The following is a 17,965-nucleotide window of genomic DNA, read 5'->3' on the forward strand; positions in this document are numbered from 1 at the left end:
AGCCTTTTTTTCAACTTAAAGGGCTCTTAAAATCTATTTCCTTACTCCACCCCCGACAAGGGGATTAGCACTGAAATCGGCCTTGCTGGGTCGAATTTGGGGTACTGTGGACACAATTAGACGGTATTGGCCTCCGTGAGCTATCCCAGAGTGCTCCATTGTGACGGCTCTGGACAGCACTCTCAACTCAGATGCACTGGCCAGGTAAACAGAAAAAGGCCTGTGAACTTTTGAATTTTAATTTCCTGTTTGGCCAGCGTGGCAAGCTGCAGGTGACCATGCAGAGCTCATCAGCAGAGGGGACCATGATGGAGTCCCAGAATCACAAAAGAGCTCCAGCATGGACCAAACGGGAGGTACGGGATCTGATCGCTGTACGGGGAGAGGAATCCGTGCTATCAGAACACCGTTCCAGTTTTCGAAATGCCAAAACATTTGTCCAAATCTCCCAGGGTATGAAGGACAGAGGCCATAACAGGCACCCGAAGCAGTGCCGTGTGAAACTTAAGGAGCTGAGGTAAGCCTACCAGAAAACCAGAGAGGTGAACGGCCGCTCCGGGTCAGAGGCCAAAACATGATGCTTCTATGATGAGCTGCATGCCATTTTAGGGGTTCAGCCACCACTACCCCAGCCATGTTGTTTGATGCCTTCAATGGAGATGGAGGCAACCCGGAAGCAGGTTTTGGGGACGAGGAAGATGATGATGATGAGGTTGTAGATAGCTCACAGCAAGCAAGTGGAGAAACCGGTTTTCCCAACAGCCAGGTACTGTTTCTCACCCTGGACCTGGAGCCAATACCCCCCAAGCCCACCCAAGGCTGTCTTCCGGACCCGCCAGGCGGAGAAGGGACATCTGGTGAGTGTACCTTTTAAAATACTATATATGGTTTAAAAGCAAGCATGTTTAATGATTAATTTGCCCTGCCATTCGTGGCTCTCCTGGATATACTCCCAAAGCCTTTGCAAAAGGTTTCTGGGGAGGGCAGCCTTATTCCATCCACCATGGTAGGACACTTTACAACTCCAGGCCAGTAGAACGTACTCAGGAATCATTGTAGAACAAAGCATTGCAATGTATGTTTGCTGGTGTTCAAACAACATCTGTTCTTTATCTCTCTGTGTTATCCTCAGGAGAGTGATATCATTCATGGTCAGCTGGTTGAAATAGGGTGCTTTTCTTAAGGGGACATTCAGAGGTGCCCGTTCCTGCTGGGCTGTTTGCCTGTGGCTGAACACAAATGTACCCCGCTGTTAGCCACGGGGAGGGTGGAGGGGCTAGCCACGCGCTGGGGGGAGGCAAAATGCGACCTTGGAATGAAAGCACATGTGCTATGTATGTAATGTTTACAGCAAGGTTTACTGTGAGTGTACCCATTGTTCTATAAAATGTGTCTTTTTAAATACCACTGTCCCTTTTTTTCCCACCAGCTGCATGTGTTTCAAGGATCACAGGATCTTCTCCTTCCCAGAGGCTAGTGAAGATTAGAAGGCAAAAAAAACGCACTTGCGATGAAATGTTCTCTGAGCTCATGCTGTCCTCCCACACTGACAGAGCACAGACGAATGTGTGGAGGCAGATAATGTCAGAGTGCAGGAAAGCACAAAATGACCGGGAGGAGAGGTGGCGGGCTGAAGAGAGTCAGTGGAGGGCTGAAGCTGAAAGGTGGCAGCAGTGTGATGAGAGGAGGCAGGATTCAATGCTGAGGCTGCTGGAGGATCAAACCAATATGCTCCAGCGTATGGTTGAGCTGCAGGAAAGGCAGCAGGAGCACAGACCAACGCTACAGCCCCTGTGTAACCAACCGCCCTCCTCCCCAAGTTCCATAGCCTCCGCACCCAGATGCCCAAGAACGCGGTGGGGGGGGCTCCGGCCACCCAGCCACTCCACCCCAGAGGATTGCCCAAGCAACAGAAGGCTGGAATTCAATAAGTTTTAAAGTTCTAAACTTTTAAAGTGCTGTGTGGCCTTGTCCTTCCCTCCTCCACCACCCCTCCTGGGCTACCTTGGTACTTATCCCCCTATTTGTGTGATGAATTAATAAAGAATGCATGAATGTGAAGCAACAATTACTTTATTGCCTCTGCAAGTGGTGATCGAAGGGAGGAGGGGAGGGTGGTTAGCTCACAGGGAAGTAGAGTGAACCAAGTGTGTGTGTGGGGGGGGTTTCATCAAGGAGAAACAAACAGCCGTAGCCTGGCCAGTCATGAAACTGGTTTTCAAAGCTTCTCTGATGCGCACTGTGCCCTCCTGTGCTCTTCTAACCACCCTGGTGTCTGGCTGCCCGTAACCCGCGGCCAGGCAATTTACCTCAACCTCCCACCCCGCCATAAACGTCTCCCCCTTACTCTCACAGATATTGTGGAGCACACAGCAAGCAGTAATAACAGTGGGAATATTGGTTTTGCTGAGGTCTAACCGAGTCAGTAAACTGCGCCAGCGCGCCTTTAAACGTCCAAATGCACATTCTACCACCATTCTGCACTTGCTCAGCCTGTGGTCGAACAGCTCCTGACTACTGTCCAGGCTGCCTGTGTATGGCTTCATGAGCCATGGCATTAAGGGGTAGGCTGGGTCCCCAAGGCTAATTATAGGCATTTCAACATCCCCAACGGTTATTTTCTGGTCTGGGAAGAAAGTCCCTTCCTGCAGCTTTTGAAACAGACCAGAGTTCCTGAAGATGCGAGCGTCATGTACCTTTCCCGGCCATCCCACGTTGATGTTGGTGAAACGTCCCTTGTGATCCACCAGTGCTTGCAGCACTATTGAAAAGTACCCCTTGCGGTTTGGGTACTCGCCGGCTTGGTGCTCCGGTGCCAAGATAGGGATATGGGTTCCGTCTATGGCCCCACCACAGTTAGGGAATCCCATTGCAGCAAAGCCATCCACTATGACCTGCACATTTCCCAGGGTCACTACCCTTGATATCAGCAGATCTTTGATTGCTTTGGCTACTTGCATCACAGCAGCCCCCACAGTAGATTTGCCCACTCCAAATTGATTCCCGACTGACCGATAGCTGTCTGGCATTGCAAGCTTCCACAGGGCTATTGCCACTCACTTCTCAACTGTGAGGGCTGCTCTCATCTTGGTATTCTTGTGCCTCTGGGCAGGGGAAAGCCAGTCACAAAGTTCCATGAAAGTGCCCTTATGCATGCAAAAGTTTCACAGCCACTGGGAATCGTCCCAGACCTGCAACACTATGCGGTCCCACCAGTCTGTGCTTGTTTCCCGGGACCAGAATCGGCGTTCCTCCGCATGAGCCTACCCCATTAGCACCATGATGCCCACATTGCTAGGGCCTGTGCTTTGAGAGAAGTCTGTGTCCATGTCCTCATCACTCTCGTCACCACGCTGACGTTGCCTACTCGCCCGGTATCGCTTTGCCAGGTTCTGGTGCTGCATATACTGCTGGATAATGCGTGTGGTGTTTAATGTGCTCCTAATTGCCAAAGTGATCTGAGTTGGCTCCATGCTTGCCATGGTATGGCCTCTGCACAGAAAAAAGGCGCGGAACGATTGTCTGCCGTTGCCTTGACAGAGGGAGGGGCGACTGATGACATGGCTTACAGGGTTGGCTTACAGGGAATTAAAATCAACAAAGGGGGTGGCTTTGAGAGAAACTGAATGGCCCCCTCAAGGATAGAACTCAAAACCTCAAGGAGAGAACTCAAAACTGGGTTTAGCAGGCCATTGATTTCACAAAGGGAGGAGAAAATGAATACAAACCAAATCTGGTCTATTTCTTGTTTTGAGCCACTTCATCTATCTTTATACATCTTGCTGGCAGCAGACTGTGCAGTACAACTGCTAGCCATCGTCATCTCCTAGGTGCTCGGCAGAAGACGGTGCAGTATGAATATTGGCCATCGTCCTCTACTAGCTGCAGATTAAAAGACAGTGCACTGCCGGTAGGACTCCATCACCATGAGACGAAACAAGGGAAATGACCTGGCTGAGTCACTCCCATGTTTGCCCAGGCGCCTGGTTAAAAGAGCACCCAGGACTATGTCGACGACGGCTACTAGTCATACTGCACTGTCTCCTGCCAAAAGGCAATAAACTGCTGCTGTGTAGCAATGCAGTACCACGTCTGCCAGCACCCAGGAGACATATGGTGATGGTTCGCTGAGCGGGCTCCATGCTTGCCGTGGTATGGCGTCTGCACAGGTAACTCAAGAAAAAAGAGGCAAAACGATTGTCTGCCCTTGCTTTCACGGAGGGGGGGAGGGAACGGGAGCCTGACGATATGTACCCAGAACCACCCGTGACAATGTTTTAGCCCCATCAGGCACTGGGATTTCTACCCAGAATTCAAATGGGCGACGGGAACTGTGGGATAGCCACCCACAGTGCAACGCTCCGGAAGTCAACAGTTGCCTCGGTACTGTGGACACACTCTGCTGACTACATGCACTTAGAGCATTTGTGTGGGGACACACACAATCGACTGTATAAAAACGCTTTCTACAAAAGCGACTTCTATAAATTCGACCTAATTTCGTAGTGTAGACATACCCTCAGGAGCCACAATGGTGTGATCTGAGAATGCTGTGAGCAGCTGCTCTTCCTTCCCTGCTACATCTGCTCAGCGGGTCAGCTTCTGGGAGGGAGGAGAGGGAAGTTTTGTTTGCTCTATTGCCTGTCTCTCTGGTGGGCTGCAGGAGCCCCAGGAAGAGCAGGATAAGATCTTGACTGGCTCTGCCTGAGCCGAGGGAAAAAGTTAAAGCATAGATTGTGACTCCTTGACCTTTTTGAAATAGTATGATCAGCCCTCAGCTGGAAACGTTTGAACACCACTGAATTACAGTATGCTTTGTTTATCTCCTGATGCCAGTTGACAGGTTTGAAATTTGTTGGCCAGGCAACAAAAATGACTTCTAATTCCATGGCTTTTTATGGCAAACTGCTCCACTTCATCTTAAAAATGTTACCCAATCTGTTTAGATTAAATATTGCACTGAGAACACTAGCAGTATTTTATGAGCCTTGCTAGTACTCAGTGAGCATTTCGGAGTTTTTACCTCCTTCTTTGTGTATGCTGGACATAGAGAAACCTTTCTTTCTTTAGACTTTGAGAAGCTAAATTTTTGGCCATCTAATTCAATAACCATGTTTGACACCAGGAAAAACTAACTGATTATCTTAAGCTTAATAAATGTACTGACTTCAATTCAGATATGACAATTTACACCAGCTGAGAGTCTGCCCCACTATTTATAAGGATAAAGCAACAAAGTTTATGTAAAACAGTTCACTTTTTCAGAGTATCAACACTGAGAACTAAACTGGATCAAATGTTCATTCCACAGAAACAGGAATATGTAGCATCCAACTATACATGTGGGGGTGAAGAATGTAAAAACAGCCCCAAAGTGAGACCAGTTCTCTGGCTCTACTGTAAACAATGTGTAAAATCTTTCTTTCACCAGACGTGAATGTGTAACATGGACCTTTTATATCATGGGTTAACTATTTCATGGCTACTATTTCTTCCTTTCTGATTCTGAAATTTGTGTATGACTTTCATAGATTATAAAAAGAAGCTAAGAGCAATGGCAACTACTTTTATATATCCTTTATTTATTTTTATTTATTTTTTTTGCCGGAAGTTAGTTGTTTTGTATGGAGAGAATAAAATAATCCCCAAAAGTGTTTTGATATCTTTAGATTAGTGGTGAAATGTAAATACCATATTGTCCCATCCATTTTTAAGCAAAAGTCCCCAAAGAAGTCATCCTGACCACTTGCTGATATGTTTTTATGCTTTTCTTTCACCCTTACCAGTGTATTCCAGATTGTAAACTTTTAAGGCAGGGACCCTCTTTCTAGTATTAGTACAGTACCTAACATAATGGGGCCTTTTGGAATTATCAAATATAAACAATAATTATTTTATTAGCATAATAAGGATACAGAAGGTGCCAAAATGTAAATAAAGTATGATTAGATATCTGCCCAGGACAGAGTTTCACAATAACCAGTTGCAAGCTGTTACAAATAAAACACCCTCATAATATGTTTCTTTCACTTCTCCCAAAATTATGCTTACTTTCCCTGCCTTGCTTCTGAATGGGAGCTCTTTATTTTTCTGGCATCAGAAGTTGTAGTAGTATATTTCTTTTCTGTTCAGTTTTAGAATTGCATATTAAGATGGTTTAATACTTAGTTCTGTCTTGAGTTCAGGGAACTAGACTAGAAGACCTCTCCAGGTCCCTTCCAGTCCTACACTTCTATGGTTCTCTGTCTACTGGTGAATAACAATATCTTCTGTGTAAAAGACAACTTATATAAAGAATATCATTTCTGATCAAAGTTATCTTAGCTTCTTACTCCAGTTAGTGACTGAATGTCTTTAAGCTGGTAAGTTTTGATCACAGTTCTTAAAGCAAAGCACACATTTCTTATGCAGAGGTACATAAATGTTTTGAAGTTTTAAAAACAAAGCCGTTTTTGAGTTATCCAAACACAAGTGACTGAAAAATTATTTAAGTGAAAAATTCTTGTTAAAAGCTCTTTCTGTAATTAATAAATGACTTATGAATGTTTATGCAACCTATAGAGAAAATAATTTGGAATGAGGCCAAGTGTAAAATAGGGTATAAGTTTTGGGGTGAACTTTAGGTTGCTAAAAATAGGAGTGTAGAATGGAGCTATCCCCTTAATTATAGTGTTAATATTATGAAGCTATGACAAAGCTACACAATTATACAGCTGCTAATAGTTTATAATTGTGCCAGAATGTGAAACCACTAGTTCACCCCCTGTGGTTCCAGTCACCTCTCTCTTATTAGCATTATCTCTACCCTTTCATCTGTGTATCATGTCTTGCCATCTACAGTCCACTGATTGTCCAATTAGTTCAAACAGCTGGTCCCCAGTGTCCGTAGGACACTGAAGTCAGGAGAGCTCTGCACCACTGAGCTAAATGCAGGTTTGGTGCCATGACTAGAATCTTCCAATGCCTGTCTGGAGAACTTGGGCATGATTTTTGCTCCCCTGGTACCTCAGAAGGAAAAGAAAATATCTGGGGAAGAGGATGGATGCCACTATGGGACAGCTCTGGAACTCTAGAGACATTAGTGGTGCTGTAAACTCTGGCTTCAGTAGCAAAGAAACAAAGTTGAGTAATATATTTATCTTTTAACAGAGGAGTGTGGGCCCAAACCTAAAGCTTGAGAGGTTCTTCCTCCCCAAAGCAAATAACTCCTGTGTCTATATCCTACCAACTCTACCAGCAGTGAGTTCATACCCTGCAATATTGTTTATTTGTACTACTGGACCAGGACCCCATTGTGCTGGGCACTGTAGAAACAGAACAAAATCATGGTGCCTGTTCCAAAGAGCTTTCAATCTCAGTATAAGAGAAGGGACAACAGCTGCACAGACAAACTGATGAGGGAGTAGGTACAGCTCAAGTTTAAGCAGGTCATCACTTGGAGAAGTGGGGTAGTCTGGTGTTAGATGCCCATTATAATATCTGTGTTAGCACCAAAATATTCTAAGCAGGGACATTTCACGTGACAAATAGGTACCTTGACTCCAGTGAGATAAACTAGACGAGTGGAAATCTGGTAACTGTTCCCCTTCAGAAACAGGTCTGGCCCACCGAAAGAGGTTGAGTTAGCCTATATGAAAATGTAAGAGGGGTTGGTGGGAGGTAAGGGAGGGTCTGGAAAAGAGCAGACCCAGGCACTGGCCATCTGGTATAGTGAGTGGTGTGGCAGCCGGGTCCCTACCAGAGCTGACTCCTGGCCAGGGGAGTAGCAGAGCAGGTGCGGGTGGGAGGGTGCTGCAGGTTTCCTGGATGCGGTTTGTAGGGGGGAGACAGAGAATGATATCCGGAGCGGCGTTGCCAAGTCCCTCGGCAGGCTTCACCGGTTAAAGGCAGAGCACAGTCAGCAGATCTGCAGGGTGGCCACCTATTCAGCGGGGTAACAGCGGGTTTGCACGGACAATAAGCCTCCAGTAGCGTCCCGCGCAGGGACCCGACACCGCGGGCAGCCCCGGGAGCCACCTCGCCGCCTGACCCCTTCCCGCGTGAGGGCTGCTCCCGGGTGCCGGCCGGCGGTGCCCTGCAGGGGGCCGCGTGCCCGAGCGAGGCGGGGGAGCGTGAGGGCGGCGGCGGCTCCTCGCCTCGAGGCCTTCGATGGAGCCGGCCGGCAGCGCGGGCGTCCCGGGCTCCTCTGCAGGTGGGTGTCTGCCGGAGGCGCCGGCGGGCGGTACCCGATTGCCGCCCTGAGGGGCGCAGCCCCGGCAGCCGGGCCCCGAGAGGAGCCGGGGCTGATGCCGGAAGGGCCGCGGGCGCCTCTTAGGCCTTGCAGACCAGCCGCCTGGCCTACCGCGGCCGCCGGGGGAGCCTGAGCGCTGCCCAGTGCGGGCTCCCGCCGGCTCTGTCAGGGTCGGCGAGCTGCGCGCATGGCCGGGGTGGGTCCGCCCCTTTGGTGCTGGCAGTCCTGGACTCATGGGGGCTGCCCCTTTGCAGAGGGGATACAGCAGAGTTCTTAGCTGTGGTCAGTATCCGTGAAGAACCCATGACATATTTTCATAACATTAGGGTCTGTATCCTGTGTGTTAATCCCAGGCCTTCTGCTTGTAGAAATTCTCCGGGCCCTTTCAGTTGATAGAGCCCTGCAAATCTGTAGATAGCTGCTTTTTATCCAGGGACCATTTTTGATGGTCGGGTGCAGGTACAAATTTTCTATCCACACAGGGCTCTATCATTTGGGTACAGCATGCATCGCCATGTGTACTGATCTCTTGCTATGGGCTGCTGTTAACTGCCTCTTTTGATCCCAGTAATTGCTCTATTTAGGGTCTAGGTGAAGAAGTTCCTTAAATACCACACAAGGATGTTGAGAGGCCTAATTAATCTCTGTAAATGATATTCTTGAATGAAAGGTCTTATGGCAGTGCAAGGCATTGTAGATAGTAGAGATTCAGACATTTTAGTTCCGTGTATTCTTTGCTTATTTGCATACTGTAGGTAAATCTGCAGTCAAGGTCTCATTCTCCATCCCTTTGCACCAGTGTTAAACCTGAGCAATTTGCATCTGATCTCAAGACATCACTATTCTATCTGCCACAACATACACATTTCCAAAAATATCTCCAGCACACTCTTCAGTTATCCCTGTTTTGCCATTGCCACATGACATTTTCAGGACAGATTCTAGCCACTGTACATTAGTCACTGTAACAGATTCCCAGCACCCTTTTTCTCTCTCTTCTACAGATACTTCCTCATCTCCAAGCCTTCCTGTTTTACAGTTCTGTAGAGTTACACTGATATATAAAATGGGTGTAACAGAGTAGAGAATTATGGCCTTAAATTCTGACAAACTGTTTCTAGTAAGAGGAAACTCATTAACAGATGTTAATCTGGTAGATTTGTAATTGGTGGGACATAAGATTCTTGTTAAAATTTAAACTTTTATAAATTAATTATACAATCATATAACACTTGTCAGTGTTCACTTGCAGAATTATCTTTACAGCTGCTAATCTAATAATGCATGAATAATGGCAGTGTCCACCAGCTTATTTAAAATTTAAAATGGGAATTAATCCAGCAAAGTTCTGTTCCTTGTAACTTCATTAAAACAAAAAAGTTTCTGAACTGAAAATTGGCATGTGTGTTCTATACATAGGAGTGAATATCTTCATTCTCCTATGTAAAAATGTAAGCCAACAACTTTGTCATAAATTAGATAAGTACAAAAAAAACCTGGGGTGGAATTTTTAGTCTTAAACTGGAGCAGTTTTTCTAGAAATGAGACAGTCTTTGAAAGTAATAGGAGTAACAGAGACTAAATGCACTAAATAATTTTAATGTAAGCAGTGTCAGGATGAGCTCCACCCTGACATCTGGTGGTGAGGTGTGGCAAGTTGTGGAAAAGAACTTCAGGGGCCGATCTTATTTGCATAGGCACACCCACCCCGCCTAGAATGAGGCCATAGCTGCCCAAATGGTCACTTTGGCTGCTGTGGGATCCCCAGTGTCTCTGTTATTGGGGCAGGAAGAATAAATTGTTATTACCCTGATTATGGAAACTGTGCTTGGAACTGTAGTTGGCCTTTTGTTATGCTGGAGGGACTCACCATCAACTAAGTAGCACTCGCTAGGCAAGGGTCATGGGTTTTAAAACTGTGAATTGAGAGAGGCTGGGGACAAGTATTAATACTTGGTGGCATAGGCCCCCCTGGTGAGGGCCTTACATGCTAATTGCACTTCCTCCTCTCTCCACTGTGGCATATGAGAGCTAATTTTGATTCTATTAGGAGTCTAGTTACAGGCTGCTGAGCTCACTTTGGGCTAATGGTGCACCAGCACTGAGGCTCCCCTACTACAAGCTGAATTCACCAAAGAGCTGAACTGACTAAGAGCTGAAATCACTGAGTGTAGTGCTAAGTAGTGGGGGAGCCTGAAGATATATTGTGGAGTAGTTTGCAGGAGGGCTGGAGTGCCTTGTGGACAGCCTGGTGGAGCAGTTTGTAGGATGGCGGGAGCCGCTGGTGGGACGCGGAACAGTTTGTGGGACGGTGGGAGCAGCTGGTGGGCCGCAGAGCTGAGTGAAGGAGTTCGTGGGGCGGCTGGCGGAGCGAAACGAAGGCCTATGGAGCTGTGGGGTGGTCAGCTTCAGATCATGTAAGGTGCCTCTTACCTCCGTCCCATCCCCACCCAGGTTGGGAGGTAAAGCTCCGCAGATAAAGTTTCGAACTCTGGGGCTGCCCTGACCAGGGACAGAGACTTTTGGGTCATTGGACTTTTGGGACTGTGGGTGATTTGGGGTTGCTGGACTCAAGAACCAAAGGGAAAGGGGCATGCCCCAATTTGCTTGGGGTGGGTTTTTTTGCTCATGGGTTGTGTTATGAATCCTGTTGGTGGTGTTTCCCCAACATAATGCCACATTGTTCCTCTCTGTTATTAAAAGGCTTTTTGCTACACTCAGACTATGTGCTTGCGAGAGGGGAAGTATTGCCTCTTGGAGGCGCCCAGCGGCGGTGGTATATATTTGTCCCAGGTCACTGGGTGGGGGCTCGAGCTGGTTTGCATTGTGTTATTGGAATGGATCCCCTAGATATTGAACCCGGCCCTTGTTGTTGCCAACTCTGACGGGCAGAAGGGTTACATTAGTATAGTCAAACAATCTATCACTGTCATAAAAATAAAGGGAAGGGTAAACCCTTTTGAAATCCCTCCTGGCCAGGGGAAAGCTCCTCTCACCTGTAAAGGGTTAAGAAGCTAAAGGTAACCTCGCTGGCACCTGACCAAAATGACCAATGAGGAGACAAGATACTTTCAAAAGCTGGGAGGAGGGAGAGAAACAAAAGGGTCTGTGTGTCTGTCTATATACTGGTTTTCTGCCGGGGATAGACCAGGAATGGAGCCTTAGAACTTTTAGTAAGTAATCTAGCTAGGTATGTGTTAGATTATGATTTCTTTAAATGGCTGAGAAAAGAATTGTGCTGAATAGAATAACTATTTCTGTCTGTGTATCTTTTTTTTAACTTAAGGTTTTGCCTAGAGGGGTTCTCTATGTTTTTAAATCTAATTACCCTGTAAGATATCTACCATCCTGATTTTACAGGGGGGATTTCTTTATTTCTATTTACTTCTATTTTTTTTATTAAAAGTCTTCTTGTAAAACACTGAATGCTTTTTCATTGTTCTCAGATCCAAGGATTTGGGTCTGTGGTCACCTATGCAAATTGGTGAGGCTTTTTACCAAACCTTGTCCAGGAAGTGGGGTGCAGGGTTTTGGGAAGTATTTTGGGGGGAAGGACGCATCCAAACAGCTCTTCCCCAGTAACCAGTATTAGTTTGGTGGTGGTAGCGGCCAGTCCAAGGACAACGGGGGGGAATATTTTGTACCTTGGGGAAGTTTTGACCTAAGCTGGTAAAGATAAGCTTAGGAGGTTTTTCATGCAGGTCCCCACATCTGTACCCTAGAGTTCAGAGTGGGGGAGGAACCTTGACAATCACACATCACAAATCCGATAACATTTATGTTAAAGATAAGTCAGTATATTGACACTGAGTGGGTTTGACTCTTTCGCTATTTATTATAGGCAGGTCTGGCAAGAAACTAATTGTTTCTTAAGATTAAGATGAAGATCAAGGCACATGGAAAGTTATATCATGGGAGGGAGAATGGAAAGTGAAGAGACACTTTTTAAAATATTCAAACAGGCATTGCTTGTATTTCGGGAAATAAATCTGGGCGACAGTTTGACACATTTGCTGATAAGACAGAAGGACAAACTAATATTTGGCATATTTACTGTTTTTATTTATTTCTATTACTGTTGTGTCCACAATATGCTAGGCCTCTCCAGAGATATAGTGAGGCACATCACTCCCCAAAAAGCTCACAACTGAAGAAAACAAGTAAAGGGGTGGATGGGGAAGAGAAGAGACAACATACTATCAATCCTTTTAGTATAAAAAAGGAAGAGACAGTTATCGCTAATTGCTGCTCCAGCTGATTTCTTGTAGGTGTTATGGAGGAAGTGATCGTAGTAGGGAGGGGTTGAAGGAGAAGAGGTTAGGGGCCTGTCTTGCAGACCAGCTCAGGAAGAGCATTCAGTGTAGAACTGTGGCTTAGAAAAAGAGGCTGAAGGACCAAGACTGGCATAATTGATGGGGCAGAAGGGTGGGGACAATGAGAAAAGACACAAAATCAGGTAAGAAAGGAAACACAGACTGTCCAAGTTTCTCATCTTCACCTTCAAACCTTTAACATGATTTGTTGGAAGATGGGGAATCAATGGAGAAATTCAAATAGGGAGGTGACATAGTGAAAATGCTAGGTAAGGAAGAGATTAATGGGGTTTTGGTCAGTGTATTGATTTGGTATTGGAGAAGGAGAAATGCAGTGACTATCAGTTGCAGGTCTGTATCCTTATGTGAATAACCCTGAAGGCTGATCAAAGCACAGAAAGAGGTTAAGGAAGAATTGTAAAGATCTGCTGTAAGTGGAGTAGTTTCTTAAGCATGTGGAGCTTGGTATGTACCACAACATTCTCCTTCTAATATGGCACTATTCAAACAGAAATAGGGGATATTATTTCCCACAGTCCCAAGTGGCTTTTGTAAACTTAGTCTTTCTTTTTTCTTCTTTCAGATTCCACAGTGGCACTTTCTGTTTTACCTTCTCCAGTATTGACTTTCTCCATATTACTGTGTTTTCCTCCTTTCCCTAGATCTTGACTTTTAGTCATAGTGACCTCTGCTCACTTTTTATTTATCTATCAACAGAAACCTTCTTTGACTTTTAATTTTTGTCAGTCCAGATATATTTGCAAAGTTAATTGTAAAATGAACTAAAAAAGCATGTGTGAAGTTAATCCTAGGATCAATAATGTCTGTTACAGTCTTATATTTTATTATGGTGGAGTTATAGTTTATCCAAAAGAATATTAGCAGCAGGCTTGAAACTAGGCACATGACATAGGGCCTGTGTTATATGAACTGTCTTACAAAGCTATGATAAGAAATGTAATTTCATGTCTCCAAACAGAACCGGTTTTAGGCCATTTCAGTTTTAAAAAAAATGTTATGCCTTTAGAGAGAAATTCTAAAGGGTTAGATTAGAAACCTGCATCACTAAGTCATTCTTTAGTTTCTGAATAGTGAACTTTTGGGACAAAGTCCCTGTGTAACTGTATTTGTGTGTAAAAACAACTAGGAGTACTTGTGGCACCTTAGAGACTAACAAATTCATTTGGGCATAAGCTTTCGTGGGCTAAAACCTACTTAATCAGATACATGGAGTGGAAAATACAGTAGGCAGGTATATATACACAGTACATGAAAAGATGGGAGTTGCCTTACCAAGTTGGGGGGGTCGTCAGTACTAACGAGACAATTCAATTAAAGTGAAAGTGGGCTATTCTCAACAGTAGAATACCAATCACTTTTGTAGTGGTAATGAGGCCAATGTAATCAGGGTGGCCCATTTCAAACAGTTGACAAGAAGGTATGAGTAACAGTAGTGGGACATTAGTATGGGGAAATTAGTTTTTGTAGTGACCCATCCACTGTGTGTGTACAGGTGGGGCAGGGGAAATCTGTGGTAATGGTGCATGCCAGATTCAGTAGATATCATTCTAAATGACACAGCAAAGAGAGCTTGTCATGGAAGATAAAAGGAAGAACGGTTTGTATGGAGAATATATACATAATTTTAAATTGATCAGAAATCTCCAGCTTACACTAGGATTTTGATATTTGGTCTATTCTAATGGGAATCAAACTGAAAAAAAATCCTTTTATCTCTGTAAGGCTTCAGTAGTGCACACAGTCTCCCTTGCCTCAACACTTTTAAAAGTCTTTTCAATTATTGAGGGACTTGAACTCTTGAGTGACTACATATTCTTATATGTAAAATTTGGTATGATGTTTCTCTGGTGTATTGTGTTTAGTGACATGCCCACTAGAGATATGATAGCTAGGAAACCTGTCAGCTGAATCTGATCAAAAAGCACTGGGCCAAACCTGTCCAAACTTCTGGAGTTAATTCAAGATGTATCATAGAGTTGTAGTAGCAACATTATTTTTATGCATCTTAAAATAGGGGTTTATAAACTTTCTGATGGGGGAAAAAATCACCTTGAACTAAAATTTTCTCATATAACCTTTCAGTCCAAATGCATGTACCTTGTGCAAGTGGGGCAAACTAAGGTGACCCATGCACTTTTAATTCTGTTTTTTTGGTAACTTTTAAATGCTTGATTTTTTAACCTTAACTTTCTTTTTCTTTTTGAGGGGGTTTTTGTGTGTGTGTGTGTGTGTGTGTGTGTATAATGATTCATTTATGGATTTGTATTTTTAGTTATTCAAGGTGTAGGTTAAAATGTTCAAAAGGGTGTGATTTTTGGAGTTCAAGTCTCATTTGGTAAAGGAGTAGCCACATTGCCACCTAAGTCTTATTGAAAGTCAGTGGCCTTTCTGCCAATGTGATATGTGCCAGCAATGCCCCTCTGCCATGTACATTGGCCAAAACTGGACAGTCTTTATGTAAAAGAATAAATGGACACAAATCAGACGTCAAGAATTATAACATTCAAAAACTAGTCGGAGAACACTTCAATCTCCCTGGTCACTTGATTACAGACCTAAAAGTGGCAGTTCTTCAACAAAAAAACTTCAAAAACAGACTCCAATGAGAGACTGCTGAATTGGAATTATTTGCAGACTGGATACAATTAACTTAGGCTTGAATAAAGACTGGGAGTGGATGTGTCATTACACAAAGTAAAACTATTCCCCCATGTTTATTCCCCCCCACCCCCCGGCTGTTCCTCAGACGTTTTTGTTAACGGCTGGAAATAGCCCACCTTGATTATCACTACAAAAGGTTTGCCACTCCCCCCCCCCCCCGCTCTCCTGCTGGTAATAACTCACAGTGTATATCGTAACACCCATTGTTTCATGTTCTCTGTGTGTATAAATCTCCCCACTGTATTTTCCACTGAATTCATCCAATGAAGTGAGCTGTAGGTCACGAAAGCTTATGCTTAAATAAATTTGTTAGTCTCTAAGGTGCCACAAGTCCTCCTTTTCTTTTCACTTAGAAAGTGTGTCCTAGCCAGCCAGTGTGCTGTTTTTTGTGTTTTGTATTACTTTGTGAATAAACAGTACATGTCCAGATTATGAATGATTATAAACATGAATCTGATGAGGAACTATTGATTTGGAAGGTTGCATCTCTATTGTGAGGCGTGTAGCTGCCCCATAGCACCCCATCTTAGCAGAGTGTGGTTTTGGAGGTGCTCCCTGCCTCAATTTCCCTTCAACAGGCTTTTCAGTCTTAGGGATACATATGGCTCAGCCCTCTGGCTGGGTCCCTCTCACAGTTCAGTCCCCTTCCAGGGTAACAGAAGTCCAAACTATCAAAAGTTCTTCTCCTCCTCACTTGTGCTCCTCTTCAGCTTGTGCTCTGCGCTCAGTTCTCAGCTCCTTCCGGGTGACCTTTGTCTTTCCTGCTCTGGGATAGAGCTCTGACTCCCCTGATTTTTCTTGACCCTGGTTTAGGGCCTGTTCATAGTAGCGCAACTTGCCAGCTGCAGTTCCTCTACCAAACTGAGTTCTCTGGCATTTTTTGAGGCCCAGGTGTTTATCAGGCTATCATCTGACCCCAGTTAGTCCTTCCCTGCTTAGCCTGAGAGGCAGCAAGTTATGGCACACATGGGCTTATTGAACAGGGCTGACTAGCCCCAGGCCTCCTGGTTCTTGAAGGGCCAGGCCACCCTATTCCAAAAACAAAATAAATCCTGGTTTTCACCACACAGAATTATTGCAAAGTAATAAGCAGACTATTAAAGATTAAAAAACAAAATGCAAGGTGCATTTTGCTTTGAGATGTATCTCAGCTCACTGTAGGTGCAAGTCATAGCAGTTTTTCCCCCTACTGGGGTTGAGTGGAGGAGATACTGTTGCAGGGAATGCTCGTGCCTTAAGTGGAGAGATGGATGGCTCAGGTCTCATGAAGGGGAAATTGTCCAGGCAATGTAATGGCTGCTGTGATGTTGGCCTTCAGAGGCTTTTCTCAATAATACTTCAGAGCATCTGAGTTTGCTGTCTGAGGATGATGTCTTTGTGCATTTCCTGATACACACCTTGGTCCTTCTGCCTTTCCTTCAGCATGTGCGCCCTCTATTCCCTGGCCTTGTGGGCTCAGAACTCTTGAGCCGGGCTCAGAACATGCCCTCCCTTAGCCATTTCTTTTCCTCCTTATCAAGGTCAGTCTTTCAGCTGGTGGGGTGAGAGTACCTCTCAAAGATGCCTCAGCTGAGGCCACTAATCAGTCAGAGAGCCCTTATTAGATTTAAGGGACTAGCAGACCTCAAATGAGTGTCACAACTACCTACACTTTTCCCCATGTATGAACAGGGTCACATTCACTACTGCTTGCTTTCAGGGATGTTCAGAACCATACAACATGGTAAATATATGGGGTTAGTTTTCAACACTCTAGCCAGGAGAGGTAGGAGGCTGGATGTAGAGTGTCCCAGGTAAATGTATAAATAGTTCAGTAAACACTACTAAGCTTATTACAGGCAGTGATGATCCTGGTGGGTATATTGCTTATGAGGGTGCCAAAGGCCCAGAGAAGGTAGATGGCTTGAGTTCACTGGAGCCATGTGCTACTGGCCTCTTCACAGCAATGGTGCCGCTGGAGCTGGTGGTAGAATGGTGTGGAGAAACAAGACCCCTAATCCACTCAGTGTGGTTGCAGTTGCTGGCACCTAGGGCTAAAGCAAAATCCATCAACAAGGTATAAACCTCTCTAATTTCCTAAACTGGTTTCCTCAGTTTAATATTCATGCATTTTACACAAACAAAGATGAGATCATCTATAAAGATTTGCACATTTTCTTTTTATCATATCCATATCTAAACATCACCAAAGTATACTTTGAGATCATCACGTTAATGAACGGATACACCCATTATTACTAGCTCAAAAAAGAGAAACTACAGACACCAAGGCACACCTACTTTTATCTCTGCAAATTTGGAACTAAAGGGCTTGTTAACATGAGAACAGGACATATAGCAGACAAAGGAGTGAGCAATCTATACTTGAAACTTTAATTAGAACGAAAACAAGGGACTCAAGATGCATCGGAAGTAAATGTATTCCAAGTTCAGTCCAGGAAGCAAAATGCTCTAATAGCCTCCTCCATCAGGCAAATCTCTGCCTTCAAGTATGGTTCTGCTCTGCAAAGTAACTTTGTAAAAATAGATTTTTTGGGAATCCATGCTTATTGTCTCAGTAATTTCCATATGAAATGTATTCAATTTAGAAGACAAGATGTTTTGTTGGTTTTTTTCCTATCTGCCAGCCTTGCAAATTCAGTTTTGGATCTGAAGACCAAGAGTTGCTCTTTCTTTGCGTCACCCTAGTCATAAAGATCCTTACCCTGCAAGGTGCTCTGCACAGACAGACCCCTATGTT

The 17,965-nt window shown here is 44.7% G+C and overlaps 1 protein-coding gene across 1 annotated transcript in view; it reads left to right on the forward strand.

Annotated features, from left to right (window-relative positions):
* Nucleotides 1-7,847: 7,847 nt before the first annotated feature.
* MEI4 (meiotic double-stranded break formation protein 4) overlaps nt 7,848-17,965 on the forward strand; it is a gene marked incomplete at its 3' end in the record, with an annotated part of 133,911 nt that continues 123,793 nt past the window's right edge. The window contains exon 1 of the mRNA XM_084624918.1: nt 7,848-8,191. Within this exon, the coding sequence (XP_084481044.1) occupies nt 8,149-8,191 (43 nt within the window). The 5' untranslated portion in view covers nt 7,848-8,148. The remainder of the gene's footprint in view (nt 8,192-17,965) is intronic.

Source organism: Lepidochelys olivacea (genome assembly GCF_965140295.1).
Source record: "Lepidochelys olivacea isolate rLepOli2 genome assembly, chromosome: 3".
Lineage (NCBI taxonomy): Eukaryota > Metazoa > Chordata > Testudines > Cheloniidae > Lepidochelys > Lepidochelys olivacea.